Below are 14,961 nucleotides of genomic sequence, written 5' to 3' on the forward strand. Positions count from 1 at the left end.
GACCTGGGGGTGTTGGTCGACAGCCGGCTGAACATGAGCCGGCAGTGTGCCCAGGTGGTTAAGAAGGCCAACGGCATCCTGGCCTGTATCAGAAATAGTGTGGCCAGCAGGAGTAGGGAAGTGATCGTGCCCCTGTACTCGGCCCTGGTGAGGCCGCACCTCGAATACTGTGTTCAGTTTTGGGCCCCTCACTACAAGAAGGATGTTGAGATGTTGGAACGTGTCCAGAGAAGGGCAACGAGGCTGGTGAGGGATCTGGAGAACAAGCCTTATGAGGAGCGGCTGAGGGAGCTGGGGTTGTTTAGCCTGGAGAAAAGGAGGCTGAGGGGAGACCTCATTGCTCTCTACAACTACCTGAAAGGAGGTTGTAGCGAGGTGGGTGTCGGTCTCTTCTCCCAAGTAACTGGCGAAAGGACGAGAGGAAATGGCCTCAAGTTGCACCAGGGGAGGTTTAGATTGGATGTAAGGAAAAATTTCTTTACTGAAAGAGTAGTTAAACATTGGAACAGGCTGCCCAGGGAAGTGGTTGAGTCACCATCCCTGGAAGTATTTAAAAGACATGTAGATGAGGCGCTTAGGGACATGGTTTAGTGGGCATGGTGTTGTTGGGTTGATGGTTGGACTCGATGATCTTGGAGGTCTCTTCCAACCTTAATGATTCTATGATTCTATGATTCTTAAGTTAATAATATTTTTAATTAAAAGTTTAAATGCTGTAGACAGATGCATGATCCAGTAAGTACGAAGGTGCAGTCTGACCATTGTGTTAGTTTTTATCTCCAGTCTCAAAACTAAGTCCAAAAAACATTATTCTGAAAATAACTTTCTTTCAGAAAGAGAGAACTGAATTTGGCTGAAAGTTTGTAAGATGTTACCTTACAAACTAGGGGGTTAAAAACAGTCCTTATAAAAGGAACTAAGAATGACTAATAATTACCCTTTTACTACAGTTTAAGAATCTACCTTTATTTTGAAGTTTCTTGTGGAAATGCATATTATTCTGTTATCTTTATATTAAGGGACAATGGTTCAAACTTTGGCTTGGAATGACACGTCTAACATTCTTTGTGGGATTCAAGATACCCGTTTTACAGTCTGGTACTACCCCAACACAGTCTATGTCGATAAAGATCTTTTGCCAAAAACTCTGTATGAAAAAGATGCAAGGTAATATATCCTTTTTGATCAAAATAGTATTATTATGTATTTTAACTAGTTTACTCATTCCTTAAAGAATTACGTTAATTTTGGCAGTTGAAGTAGAAGCCAGGGTTGCAACTTTTAAAATTCTTTTCATGTTACTACTTCTTGATTAGGAAATGAGGAAAAAGTCTTTTGTAACATATATCGTAAAGTTTGGAGTTGAAATGATGATGCGCAGTTTAAAAGTAGAATACCACCTTGATGCAAAAGCAAAATTTTAATCATATCCCATGAAATACTGCCTTAGTTGTTTGTAAAAAAACAAACAAAAAAGAAGATCTGTTTAAAGTATCTGTTGGAAATTAAAAGTATCAAGATATTAGGTCACAGATAATATTATTTCTAGCTTGGCATGTTTACTTCACGTGTTTACTTCAGCCTGTATACTTTGTGATATGAAATTCTTCATAAAGAATACCTGAATTCATTATTTCATTCTAAGAGTTATGGGAGCCCAAATATTTTTTACTGAAAAACGTATTTGAAAATTTTTGCACAAATACCCAGTTTGCAGTTGCCTTACAGCCAGTGAATGTGCATAACTATCACTTTATTTTTAGAGAACATTACAACTACCTGTTGGATATAACTGTTGAATAACTAGGTGCTTAGATTTTTATATGCTCTGAAAATGAAGTATAATCATGTTGTAATTTTGAAACAAAAATTTCTTTAAATTCCTAATGTTCTTTCCAGTAAGAAAGAAGTGAATATTTACTTACCTTTCTTTCTCTACCCAGTGAATTTAGCAAAAATCCCCAGATTGTACGTTTTGTAGGAAATCAAATAACAATTAGAAGAGCAGATGGTTCACTTATTCACCTTAATATTTCACCTTATCCTGCGATTCTTCATGAATATGTTAGTAGTTCTAAATGGGAAGATGCTGTCAGATTGTGCCGCTTTGTCAAGGTAAATGCTAATTATCGGGAACGTTCAGATATGATTTCACTGTAATATTTATGTTTTCAAGTATTACTTTAATAATGATAATTGCATATCAGATGTTACATCTCATTTCCATTCTTCTGCTTTGTTGCTGATTATTTTTAGGCTGGTCATGAAAAATGATACATTTTTCATAATTGCATAATATACATATGCATAATTTCATAATTTTCATTATACACAATTAAAAAATCTTATTTTTATTCACACTGAAGTCCAGATGGATTGAACACAGGTATTCACAGAAGTTAGTAATAAGCTTAATTTTTCAGGATTAGGCCTTAATATAACTGATTAAAAATGATCTGCACCTCCACAAACAGTTGCCTAGTATTTTTTCATATTTTATTTCACTTGTTTTTGTTCTTTTTTTCCTTTGCTTTCTTTTGTATGTTTAGGCAACAGCAACAGATGAGGTGAGTCTGTCAGTCTTTAAAACAGACAAACAAAAATCCCCCCAAACCCTGCTTCCTTTCCCCCATTTACTCCTAGAAATGAGTTTAGCACTTCCCTATGATAATCATGACCTTAAATGTGTATTTCAAATATTTTTATTTGCATTATTAAATCAATACACATCCAGGTAACTTGGGTTGTATAATGATTTTTACGTTGAGTGTTACCCCTTTAATAGCAGGCTTTTATTCCAGTATTTGGCAATGGGATTTCCAATTTCAAATACGGTATTATGTTAACTTTTTTGAGTAATCTAAATGCATCCTCTTTAAAAATAAAGCATCTGTATCAGGTGGTAATATTCATAATATTGTTTCTTTCTGATTAATATGAAGGTTTTCTAATACAAGGATTTTTTTTTTTCAAACTTCTCATGCACCCTCTTCATTCTTATGGGTAGCGTCATCCAATGAGTTTAATCATACTTAAAAGGAAAAATGTTTAGAATTTTTGGGCTTTTTTTATATGAAATCCCAATATAGGTATCATGTTTTTTCACTGTCCTTTTTTTATGAGCTTTCCCTCAGTAGTCCATATCAGTCAACAAGTGACGAAGGCCTTTCAAGAAAAACTGTAACAATCTTTATTTTCAGTGTGAAGAGTATTCACATCATCTGGTTTTAAGCATCCAAGTTAGGTACCTAGGTCTCGGACTTTGAAGACTTCTCCTTTCCATTGATTCACAAAAGAAAGTTTTTGTCTTTGATAGAAGGTAATCTAAACCATTCTAAACTAGATGGTGTGAACATCCTTTCTATCTGACAATTTGTGCTTGGGCTGAGGGATGATCTGGAATACCCTTACACCAAGGTAAACAGAGAGCCATCACAGCAGGTCTTGCCTTAAGTCCTTTGTTTATTTTTCAAGATTCATAAACTCTTCATGGAGATACAGGGCTATTTTGTTGATTTTGGCAACTCAGGTAGACAGTTCAAAGTATTTCCAATCAGTAATAAGAAAATGGACCATCTTTATGAGGAAAGAGAGAACAGCAAGACCTATTGGTGAAAAACTCCTAGAAACTTGGTCTCTTGAATAATTTCAGGCTGAGCTTTCAGCATTTTATGACCTAATTTTCTAAATAATAGGGAAGTGGGAAGAGAACATGACAAAGATTTTATGAGCATTTGATTCTCTGAACAATTTTAATTCTCCCAAATTATGGGCTACCAGCACAAAAGTTTATCTTGTCCTGAATCATGGTAAAGAGTAGGAACACGTGGCCAGAGTAGGAACATGTGCAGAGATGGTGATAATGAAACCACAGCCTTAGGCTAAATTACTGTATTTCATTAGCTTCAGTGGGTCTTACCAGTTTTGTTTCATACAAAAGCAATTGTGAGACAGGGCATGGGAATATTTAGAGCATACTCAGTGTAGCTGTATATCTGATTTAAATCAGTAGTAATCCTATGCTGCTTCTAAAAACCTATTGACATTGCAAAGTGTTTATTTTCAAATTTGTTATTGAACATATTTAACAAAAATATTAAACCCCACTTAATTCCTAGAGTGCACGTGGACTACCAAGTGCATTCAAAATTATATTTTTCCTGTCTGAACTAGAGTTTTCAGATGTGGTAGCCTAAACTATATTAACTAATATGTTTTAGTAGTATATCTTTGTCATAATGTTGTCAGACTTGAAAAGGGAATATACCAAAATGTCAGGATCTTCCTAAATGTTTTTCTGAGTTAGTGGGGTTTCCTTAAGGTTGTGTTAAAAAAAAAAAAAGAAAAAGTCACGAAAATAGAAAACAAGGGTGTAATAATAATATTACCACTAAGTTTTTCTAATTCTTAATACTAAACATAAAATGTACTGAAGATATCACAAAGGAGACAGAACTTTTGAAGCTCTTTTTACTTTTCAGCAGGTTCGTTGTTCTACAGTCAAGTAATTTTTTTCCTTTCTTTCATTTGTAGTACATTTATGATAAATGTACAGTTATTGTTATTGTCAGCATCATGGTTCCAGTACAGTTATTTGTGAAGCCAGGTTGAGATTAGCCAGGTTAAAATAATTTTTTTAACTACAACCAGCGCTTTGGTTTCCAGCATAGTTCCACAAGTAATGACAGGGACATCGATGATGAGGTCATAAAGTGATACGATGGCAATAGTTCATTACTGGCTGAGATGCTGAAAACTAATGATTCATTCAGCCACACTGTTAGTCTCAACTGATCACAACATCAATGTTTTTATAATGAAGGAGTTCTGAGAAATAATTAAGTAGTGACTTCCTAATAAGAGACTTAGACCACATTCTTTTCAGGACTTGTATACTTCCTTTGAGAAGTCATTTTTAGCATGATAATAAATATTTGAAGTTTTAGGAGTTGCATTTTTTTTAAATTTCAGGATCAAACTATGTGGGCATGTTTAGCTGCTATGGCGATTGCCAACAAAGACATGGCTACAGCAGAAATCGCCTATGCGTCAATTGGTGAGGTAAGAAAATTGAGTTGTTTCCAATTAAATTGCTGCAAAATTAATTTTATTCATTAATTTCCGCTATTAAATTATTGTACATCTCGTTAACAGATTGACAAAGTTCAGTATATCAATTCCATCAAAGATCTTCCATCAAAAGAGTCAAGGATGGCTCATATACTGCTGTTCAGTGGAAACACCCAAGAAGCTGAAACCCTGCTTCTTCAAGCAAGCCTTATTTATCAAGCTATTCAAGTCAACATTAATCTTTACAACTGGGATAGGTAGTATTTCTTCAAACACAATATGTTTATAAGCAGTTTTACTGAGGTAACTTGTAAATTATTTAGATCAGTTGTTTTATTGGAGATACTTAGCTGACTAATTTCCTATCTGTAATTGCCCTGAGCTGTAAAAAGATGAAGTAAACCACATCCTGACAATAACTAAAGAAATAACTTTTTTTCTGTCATATTTAGAAGACACAAGTATTCTGTGATAAAAGTCCAAAACATGCTTGGAAGCATTTTTAAGTAACATTTTGCTTTTTCATTATTGTTAACATAGAAAAGTCCTTAGCGATACCTCAAACTGTATGTGACCCCCAAAGAATTAAGGCTGTTTTGAAATGTCTTGTTGCTAAAAATAGATATGTGGCTATTCAGACTCCCAGCACTGTGTAGGTGGATGAAATATGAATTAGGCCTGAGAAAACAAAGTAGGAATTTCTCCTTTAAACAAAACCCCACATTTTCTGACAGAATCTTCTGAGGCCATTTACTAATTTCTCTGCTATTATATTCATATCACTGTGGGCAAAAAGTTTTTTTTCCCCCACATATCTGTGGGGTTTTTATTATGTTGCCTAATATGTATCATCTAAAAACTGTGTATCTCAAACATAAGTATTCCTTATGCCATTGAGAAGAAAACAGAAGTGAGAGTAATCAATTACACTAATCCAATTACTAATCTTTCCCACCTATAGAATATTCGTAAATGCTGTATAGCATATGCCATAAATGTGTATTGTGACACTGTTCAGAAGCGATTCCTGATTGTAATAAAGTTACTAAAAATCATTACTTTTGCCTCTTTATATTGAGAGTTCTAAACTCTAACCATTCTCTTTTATTTCCTTGAAATAAAAAGACTCCTATTGCCAAACTCCAATGATGTGATGAGGTTGTCAACAGAAATAATTGTTAGATATTTTTCATAGCATGCATCACAAAGTAGACAGTCTCCTTTGCTGGCTACTTTTAACCTCCTGTGACTGATACTAATGTAAAACTGCTTGGCACTATAGATTAGGAATCTTTGCCTGCAGCCCAAACGCTTTTCAGCATATCGTTTTGCAAAACCATGGTGACTGTAGTTGTGCCAGAGCATTTATATAGCCTGACAAGCCCATTTCTGTTTTATTCCAGGGCCCTAGAACTAGCAGTAAAGCACAAGACACATGTTGACACAGTCCTGGCTTATCGACAGAAGTTCCTAGAGGACTTCGGTAAAAAAGAAACAAACAAAAGATTTTTGCAATATGCAGAAGGTGTAAGTATTCCTTAGAATTATTCCTACAGCTTTAGGTCAGCCTGCTCTTTGTAGCCAGTTTGGGAGGGTAGGGGGGAATTGCTCTTACATTTTCCTCCTTTGGTTCAAACATGGACACAAATCTTAAGATTTTACATCTGAGTACAAGTTCATAGCTTGATGTGTGGCTACTTGGCTAGTAATAGTTGTGCATGTGTTTTATTTGAAGGCACAGGTACGGAATGTATATAACTCGTATCTGGCAAGGATTATACAAATGAAGGCACAGTTGTTTTCCATAAACAGGGAGCTAGACCTTAGTATGGTTGAATGTGTACCTCTTAAATGTCTTCAACATTTTTATGTAATTTTATGGATAGCAATAATAACAAACTTTGAAGGTATCCAGATACATTAAGAGTGAACTACGAACAATTCTGCCAAATATGATAGATAGCTAAATATACAACTTCATCAAACCTCTGGAAACCCTTTCCATCATCAGTAGGTCATTTCAATTTATTAGCGTTTCACAGATCTTAAAGGCTGAGGACAGATCTTACAGTTCATAAGCTAAAGGTATCTTAGATTCCACTGGCGTATTTCTGTGCATTTCCTTTATGAGAGGCACCACATGTGCACCTTAGACAGCAATTTCACTGAGCAGCCCTTATGTCCTTCCTGCGCTTCCCCTCGCTGTTCCTAAGCATTCTGAGGGTGAAACTATAAGAAGAGGCGTGTACTTCGACTGTGTCAGATCCCTTCATCCACTGTAGCTGATGGATCAGGAAATACATCCGAGCTGTTAGCTCAGATCCTTTAATTGGACAGTGCCCATTACACTTTCAATAAAGCTCGATTTCTAATGTAAGTCATTGGCTTTTAGCACTTCTAAGGATGTTTCATTTCCTAAACAAGAATAAAAATCTGCACAATATCTAGCTCCCCAATGAACCATTCTGCAGTACTTTACCTAGAAAATACAGAAAAATAACAGAACAGATTCCAAGCACTCTTATCATGCAGCAATTTCAGCTGCTATGCCAGAAGTATGTCTTCTACATACTTTAAAACCATTATTGAGCAAAAATCATGCTAATCCCCTGATGCTTCTGAAAGAGACTTTTTAGATAGTACTGTCTTGTCTTTAAATCCTCAAGAAAGCTGTAGTTTCTGGAAGGGTTCCTAAGCAACACCACCTTGTCAGTGACAAGGTGTGAGCAGAGTGACGTGAGTGGAGCCTGTTTCACCTTGCACTTAGTCTTGAAACTTGGGCCTCAGACTGCAGAATGTTCCTGGAATAAAGAAGTCCTTGAGCTATATTCTGCATCCATGTTTTGGAGGTCTTGTCAGCTGGATCTGAAACTAGGAGGGAACCTACTCAGTGAGGTGGATTTTACACTCTTGGCTGTGGTGGTAAGTAAATTCTTAATGCAGCCTGTCAGACTCATATAGCAAAGTTAGAAGGAAATGTTAAGCGCATTGAAGAGAAAAGCAGGATTTTGTGCTGCTGTTCCTTCTCAGGAGAAAAAAAAGGGTCTCAGTTTCCCTCTCACCACCTAAAACTCCTTCAGGCTTAAGTAAGGAGTTTTTACCTCTTTTCTATACTGCAGCTGAGAGCACTGATGTGCAATCAGATACGGAATCTAAACAATGTACTTAGTTGTTATATCTCACATCTTTATTTATAAGGTATTACGAACCTAATATGTATACTGAGAATCTATATCTTGGCAGTTACTAGGTGTCACTGGCAAGGGTTGTTGGCTTCACTGGCAAGTAGCTCTCTGGGCTAGATGGCAGAATTAGCCCTATATGTGGTATGTTTAGCATCTGTGTGACATCTGTTAAAGCAAACACATTCTTTCTTAGAGCTCCATAAAGATTTCAGTCATCAGATCCAAAGCACCTGGACCCAGTAAATGCATCCTGAATTGAGGGATTAACCTTTTCACATGAGAATGTGGGTATTGCAGTTACATCTTCCCTCGTAGAGAATCTTCCTTGTTATTTCATGACTTAGTTAACAGAATAACAGCTACTCTGAAAATTCCCTGTGCAGCAGTTGAGATTTTTTTCCCATCCCATCTTTGACAGTCTTAATTCTTCAGCAATGAAACTGAACTTCGTGATTACATTTTTGACCGGTTTTTGGACATGTTTTTATAGTCATCAAATGCACCATGATCCATTCTTTCTTGTCAAGCATTTTTGGAAACACAGACAACTATTGTACCTCACTGTACCATGGATATTGTACTATATCTATTGTCTGAAGTTTCACTGAAATAGAATACACCCAGAAGATGACAATTCTCTGCAGCTGGAGAAATGCCAAGATAAAACTAAAACATTTATTGATGCAGAAGACAAATATCAAGCAGCAATCTGATTTCTGTTATATCAGATAACAAGTAAACTGCTATCAGTTTACTTGGTGGACTTTAGGTGCAGTCAAAAGACATCACTGCATGTATTATTGATAAAGGGCTATATTCTCAGTTACAGGACACAGATGTCATTACATTTAAATTAGATGCAAGTTGATCCGAGTTATTTTTGCGTTTTAATGTTGGGGTTTTTTTGCTAGACACAATGAGATGTGTAAGTATTTTTAAAATATATCAAGTTTGTTTTATTTTAAAGGTGGAAAGTTCAGTTTGTTAGAACTCAACTGTGCCTTCACACATTCCATTAGTATAAGTTCTCACATACATGGAGAACTATATAATGATTGATATGGTCACTTTGTAATTATAACTTCAAATTCTTCTGCTAGTGAATAGCTATCTGTTTGACCTCTCTATATAAATGTTAGTTAACCTCTGTGTACTCGCTTTCTGTTCTTACAGCTGGAAGTTGATTGGAATAAAATCAAAGCCAAAATAGAGATGGAAATTGCTAGAGAAAGAGAACGAGCAGCAGCCAGTCCCGCAGTGAGAGCTAGTGTAACTGTACAGCAATAATTGTCCTTTTGGTCACATTAATAAGTGCTTCTTGAATATTTTGTACTGGCATATTTTGACAAACATAAATAAAAAAAACAGCAAACATTTTGCAGGGAACAGGAGTGAGAATTGGTTTAGTTCTTGTTAATTGTTGGATGACAGGTGGAATTATTTATTTACTACAGTCTCATTTTGAGCTGGGTTTATGTTCTGATGCCCTAGCTCTAGTGAGTAGCTACATTTTAGTCCATAATACATGTATGAGAAAAAAGGGAAATTAACTTTTGTCTTTCCATTAGTGGCTTTTAAATTTTCATTGCCATTAAAATTATTTAACCTTGGTTGCCTCTAATTAAGTACTGATTTCCTTGTTTAAGCACCTAGTTAAGTAGCTTGGTTATTTCTGCAACCTCAGGGACCTCTGAAAAGACTTGTTTAAATTGCCCTAAAACAAATTTAGCGAACTGTAAGTGTTGAAAATTAAAGAAGGAGCTCGCACCTATAAAGTACAAAAGAATATTTCACCCAGTTTCGGTAATACATATTTCTGCTAGTACGTGTGTACTAGCAAGTTCTTCAACAGATGATTTCAGATTACTTCAGCAACTTAGGTTTGTCACTGTAGCAAGCTATTTAGCATTAAAGGGTATTTTCTGACATAATGTAAATTGTTTAAAATACTACGGAATGTACTTTGAATGTTGTTTGAAGTAACAAACAGCGTTGTTGTTTGGTTTTGTAGCATTTAACACGTATAATTGACAACAATATTCAGAGCTTCCTTAAGGTTAAAATATCATATTCATTTAAAATAAGGAAAAGCTTTCCACATATTTTTTCTGCCCAAAGCACTTGATTTGAAAATATTGTTTTTATATTTGTGTTATTTCATTAAGAAATATTTTTATTTTACATATGAAAGTGGCTGCATATGTTAGATGTTCTTTGCAGAAGCACTTTGCATTACAAATACGTGAGCAGGTTATTCATAATTGACCTTGTATAATATGTATCTTTCAAATGTTACCATCAAACTGTTAAATATCTGTATATCTGGCAAATTTCTTCTGTTTTGTAAATCATTATATGGCACTTTTTTGCATCGTTCATAAATTTCTTAGTAAAAACAAATAAAGTTTTTTTTTTTTTAAATGTATCTAATAGATGATGCATTAGGTGATCTCCATTGATTTACCTGACTGCTAAATAAAATGCCATTTTTGATGTAGCTCATTTGAAGCTCCACGGTATTCTGGTGTACTGACATGTGGCAAAGTGAACACCTTCACCTTCCATTGCCTTGCAGAAAGCACTTACTAGTTCCAGAATTGAACCCAAAATATCACTAATGGCAAGTGTTTAATGTTAAATTTATGAAGCCTGGCTCAGATTTGTAATGCAGCGTAAGCAATTTTTGAAGACCAGTCTAGTGGTGATACAAAGTTCAGGGTCTCAGCTCAATCTTGCTCTTTTATTCTTGGGCCAGTTGGAAGTACAGCAGAGGCAGCAAATTCACTCAGCTTCTTAAAAATGCCTGGTGCAACAATTAACCTTTGCAAAGATGAGAGAAAACAATGGAATGGATGCCACGCTTGCAAAGGTACTGTCGTAGACTGACTGCCCTTCAGGCTGATGTCAATGTCATTCACAGAAAGTGGTACCACAGTGCTTCAAGCTGGATCTCCATGTCTCAGTATTAATGAGAAGTGTTGTATTTGTAGGTGATGGGAAAGGTTGTTTAGTTCCTAGGTGTTGTGGTTTAACCCGGTAGGCAGCTAAACACCACACAGGCGTTCGCTTGCTCCCCACCCCCAGTGGGATGGGGGAGAGTATCGGGGCGGGGGGGGGAAGTAAAATTCATGGATTGAGATAAAGACAGTTTAATAGGACAGAAAAGGAAGGGGAAATAATAATAATGATAAAAGAATATACAAAGCAAGTGATGCACAATGCAATTGCTCACCACCCACCAACCAATGCCCAGCCAGTCCCCGAGCAGTGGTCATCGCCCCCCGGCCAACTCCCCCCAGTTTATATATTGATAGCATGACATCATATGGTATGGAATATCCCTTTGGCCAGTTTGGGTCAGCTGTCCTGGCTGCACCCCGTCCCAGCTTCTCGCTGGCAGGGCATGAGAAGCTGAAAAGTCCTTGACTAGTGCAAGCACTACCTAGCAACAACTAAAATATCGGTGTGTTATCAACATTATTCTCACACTAAATCCAAAACACAGCACTGTACCAGCTACTAGGAAGAAAATTAACTATCCCAGCCGAAACCAGGACACTAGACCAAAGCACAATAAAGACCTTACAGTATTTGTCACTGATCAGGTCTATTTTTTTCCATGCGCATCCAGTCCTGAATTACATGCTGTGCTGAGCACGTTTGTGTTAAATAGAAAAAGAATAAAAAACAAAGAAAAACAAATATTTTGGAAAAGCACTATTTATTCTTTATTTTCACCAGGTTCTACTATGCAGGTAACCTGGTACAATTCCAACCTTGGGTATGAAATCTAAATTTCAGAATATTCTCAGAAGAAAACGTTCTTGTATGTCTTGCCTGGGATTGTTGCAGGGTTTTTACATAGCACAATTGCAATTTCAAGAAAAGTGCCATCTGTCCAGTCCAAGATATTTTTGTGCTAGTTTGTATGGGGGTTTTAAAGTTGTTCACTGCATTTGTCTGTACCTGCTTTCAGTAATGTTCGATAGTTTATTTAATGACATCTATTAGGTAAAAAGAAATACCAGAACGATACAGATGTTTCAGGTATGTTTATAACAAGCTGCAACAAACCTTGCGTATCTGCTTCAATGGGCCATTTCTGATGTATTCAGATAAGATTTGCATATTAGCAAGTGCAAAGTAAGATCAAAAGTACTTTCACCCTATTTGCTGTGTTTGTGTCATATTACCTCCTTGTCCAAACCCTGATTTAAAACCTTCCAGAGCTGTAAATGAAATAGCTAATCAGTTACTGGTTGCATTATTGTCTGGTGCAAGAATACTGATTCTTCAATGATTTAAGAATACCTATTTTAAATAGATAGTGCCCTATTTAGTTATTGACTGTTAAATTTAAAACATCATGAACCTATTTAAGAAGTAGGGATTAACATGATTGAAATTTAATTTGTTTAGTTGCTGTTGTGATGGATCAGCTATTCAAATATAACCCCAATTTTGCGGTAGCAGGATGGATGTTGTAGTTCATACGCTTCAGTTCTTTGTGACCTTGGCCACAGCAGATTCTCTCTGGTTGTAAGAAGGGAGATTCAAATGGATATGTGAAAAATGTGTCTTTAGGTGAGGTAAAAGTAAAAGCTAAGACGAGTGTTTAAACTGAATTTAGGAAAGCAATATACTGAAAAAATGTGTGCATTAGGTAGCACTTCTGTCTTTTAAACTTTCAAACATTACAAACATTGCATTTAGCTCTCCTTGTGCGTGGGCTTGGAAGTGATGTAAAAATATGCAGAATTTTTTTTCCCATTCTAGCAGTGTAAAATGGGACAAACCTAAATAATCTGTTAATGTAAAGTCAGTACCCTATCCTGCGTTAGAGGATAGCCATTTTTACATCCCAGTATTGTCCGTCATCTGTTTGGCGATGGACAGAGGTTGCAGTCTGTTCCATGTGGACAGTTTTCTATTTATGGTACACAGCAGCCATCATACATTTCTCAGAGAAGTTACTGATGGGTGCCAATGGTGATTGCAATGAAGAGCAGTGAAAAGAGTGTTTTAGGAACATCCTCTTGGATTTGAGAAAAAAAATTTGGAAGTACTGCTTTAATCTTGCTTTACACCACATTTTAACTATCATTTTGGCTCCGATTATTCCAGGTAATGCAAATGGTTAAAGAAACCTTCATTTTTACCTCTAGCTTAATTTTTTTATGGTTTGCATATTTTTAATAGTTCAGAGGACAAAGGAAAAATATTTTTTGTGTTCTGATATCTAAGACAGTGAGACTTTGAGATTTATATTTGACTATCAGATTTTATCCTTTGGAACTGGAACAGGATGAAGTGTTGGATCATCTGACATGAAAACTTAATTTCATAGTTTACATCAAGCCATTTCTTACTGCAGGAAAACAAATGTTCATCTCTAAAAGATTCTGTGCATGAGATAACTATGGGTATATCACATTTGTACTAGAGGCCAGAAGCTGTGTCATAGAAGCATCTTTGTCTGAGGGGGATGAGAGGTAACAGCAGGTAAGAGGTGATGTTCGAGTGTGTCTGGGAGTTATGAACTCTAGGCTTCGACTCTGTGGCTTTGTTGTTGCCTCTCTCTGCCTCCCTTTTTCCCTCTGCAGATGGGAGTAATGTATTTAGTGATGTTGCAGAGCTAGTTTTTGGATTCTAAGAAGTTAATATACATAATGTGGTCAGACAGCGGAAAGGCTGGCGAATTATAACTTTAAAGGTTTTCAAACCCCAAACCAATACACATTAATAAATGTTATGGCTCCAGGGGAAGATGGCCAGGGACTGGTATCTGCTGCTTGTTTTCCTACTTTAAATCTTTAATAAAATGTTGAGGTATGGAAAAATGGAAAAAGTGCTTGGAAATCGGAGTAATCTGCCTGGTGATGGAGCTACCCTCGGCTTAGTAAGAAGAAAAGCATGCACATGATGATGGAGAACACTGACACTGCTTCTTAAAAATGTAAATAAACTGGGAGACGTCTTCTCTTTGAGCTTTCACTAAGTGACTGGAGCATGCAAGCCTCAGCCAAATAAACCATTGCAAATGACTACTCTTTCAGGAATTACCTTTTTTTGGGTAGACACATGTGCAGTGAACAGTCAGTGAAGAATTCAATTGTTCATCAGTTTTTCCAAAGCTCTTATAACGCATCCTACTTTAATTCTCGATGTTAATCGATGGTTTCCCATATAAATTAACCAATCTGCATATTCATTTCTGTTCAAAATAGAACATACAGAGTTCTGTGTAAGTGCAAAATAGGTGTGTGGCATGTGTCGGCCCAATATGCCAACCGGACCCATCCCACAGGGAAGTCTGCTGCCTCCCTGGGGCCCAGGTCAGAGACATTACTAGGAAACTCCCTGGTCTGGTATGGCCTTCGGACTACTGCCTGCTATTAGTTATACAGACTGGCAGCGATGAGGTTCCAGAGAGAAGTCCAGAAGTGATCAAAAGGAACTTCAGGGCACTGGGGCGACTGGTTGAAGGATCAGGAGCACAAGTAGTGTTTTCCTCAATCCCTACAGTGGCAGGAAAGAATACTGAAAGGAGCAGGAAAACACACCTGATCAACATGTGGCTCAGGGGCTGGAGCCATCAGAGGAATTTTGGCTTTTTTGATCATGGGGAGGTTTACACGGCACCGGGCCTGCTGGTGACAGATGGAGTCCAGCTGTCTCACAGAGGGAAAAGGATCATCGCTCATGA

The 14,961-nt window shown here is 36.7% G+C and overlaps 1 protein-coding gene across 1 annotated transcript in view; it reads left to right on the forward strand.

The window, feature by feature from the left end:
* The window catches only part of IFT80 (intraflagellar transport 80), a 58,323-nt gene extending 48,506 nt beyond the window's left edge, over positions 1-9,817 (forward strand). Inside the window, exons 13-18 of the mRNA XM_009333922.1 lie at positions 1,020-1,167; positions 1,944-2,115; positions 4,972-5,061; positions 5,155-5,327; positions 6,474-6,597; positions 9,429-9,817. Of these exons, the coding sequence (XP_009332197.1) occupies positions 1,020-1,167; positions 1,944-2,115; positions 4,972-5,061; positions 5,155-5,327; positions 6,474-6,597; positions 9,429-9,542 (821 nt within the window). The 3' untranslated portion in view covers positions 9,543-9,817. The remainder of the gene's footprint in view (positions 1-1,019; positions 1,168-1,943; positions 2,116-4,971; positions 5,062-5,154; positions 5,328-6,473; positions 6,598-9,428) is intronic.
* Positions 9,818-14,961: the final 5,144 nt, after the last annotated feature.

Source organism: Pygoscelis adeliae, unplaced genomic scaffold (assembly GCF_000699105.1).
Source record: "Pygoscelis adeliae isolate BGI_AS28 unplaced genomic scaffold, ASM69910v1 Scaffold241, whole genome shotgun sequence".
Lineage (NCBI taxonomy): Eukaryota > Metazoa > Chordata > Aves > Sphenisciformes > Spheniscidae > Pygoscelis > Pygoscelis adeliae.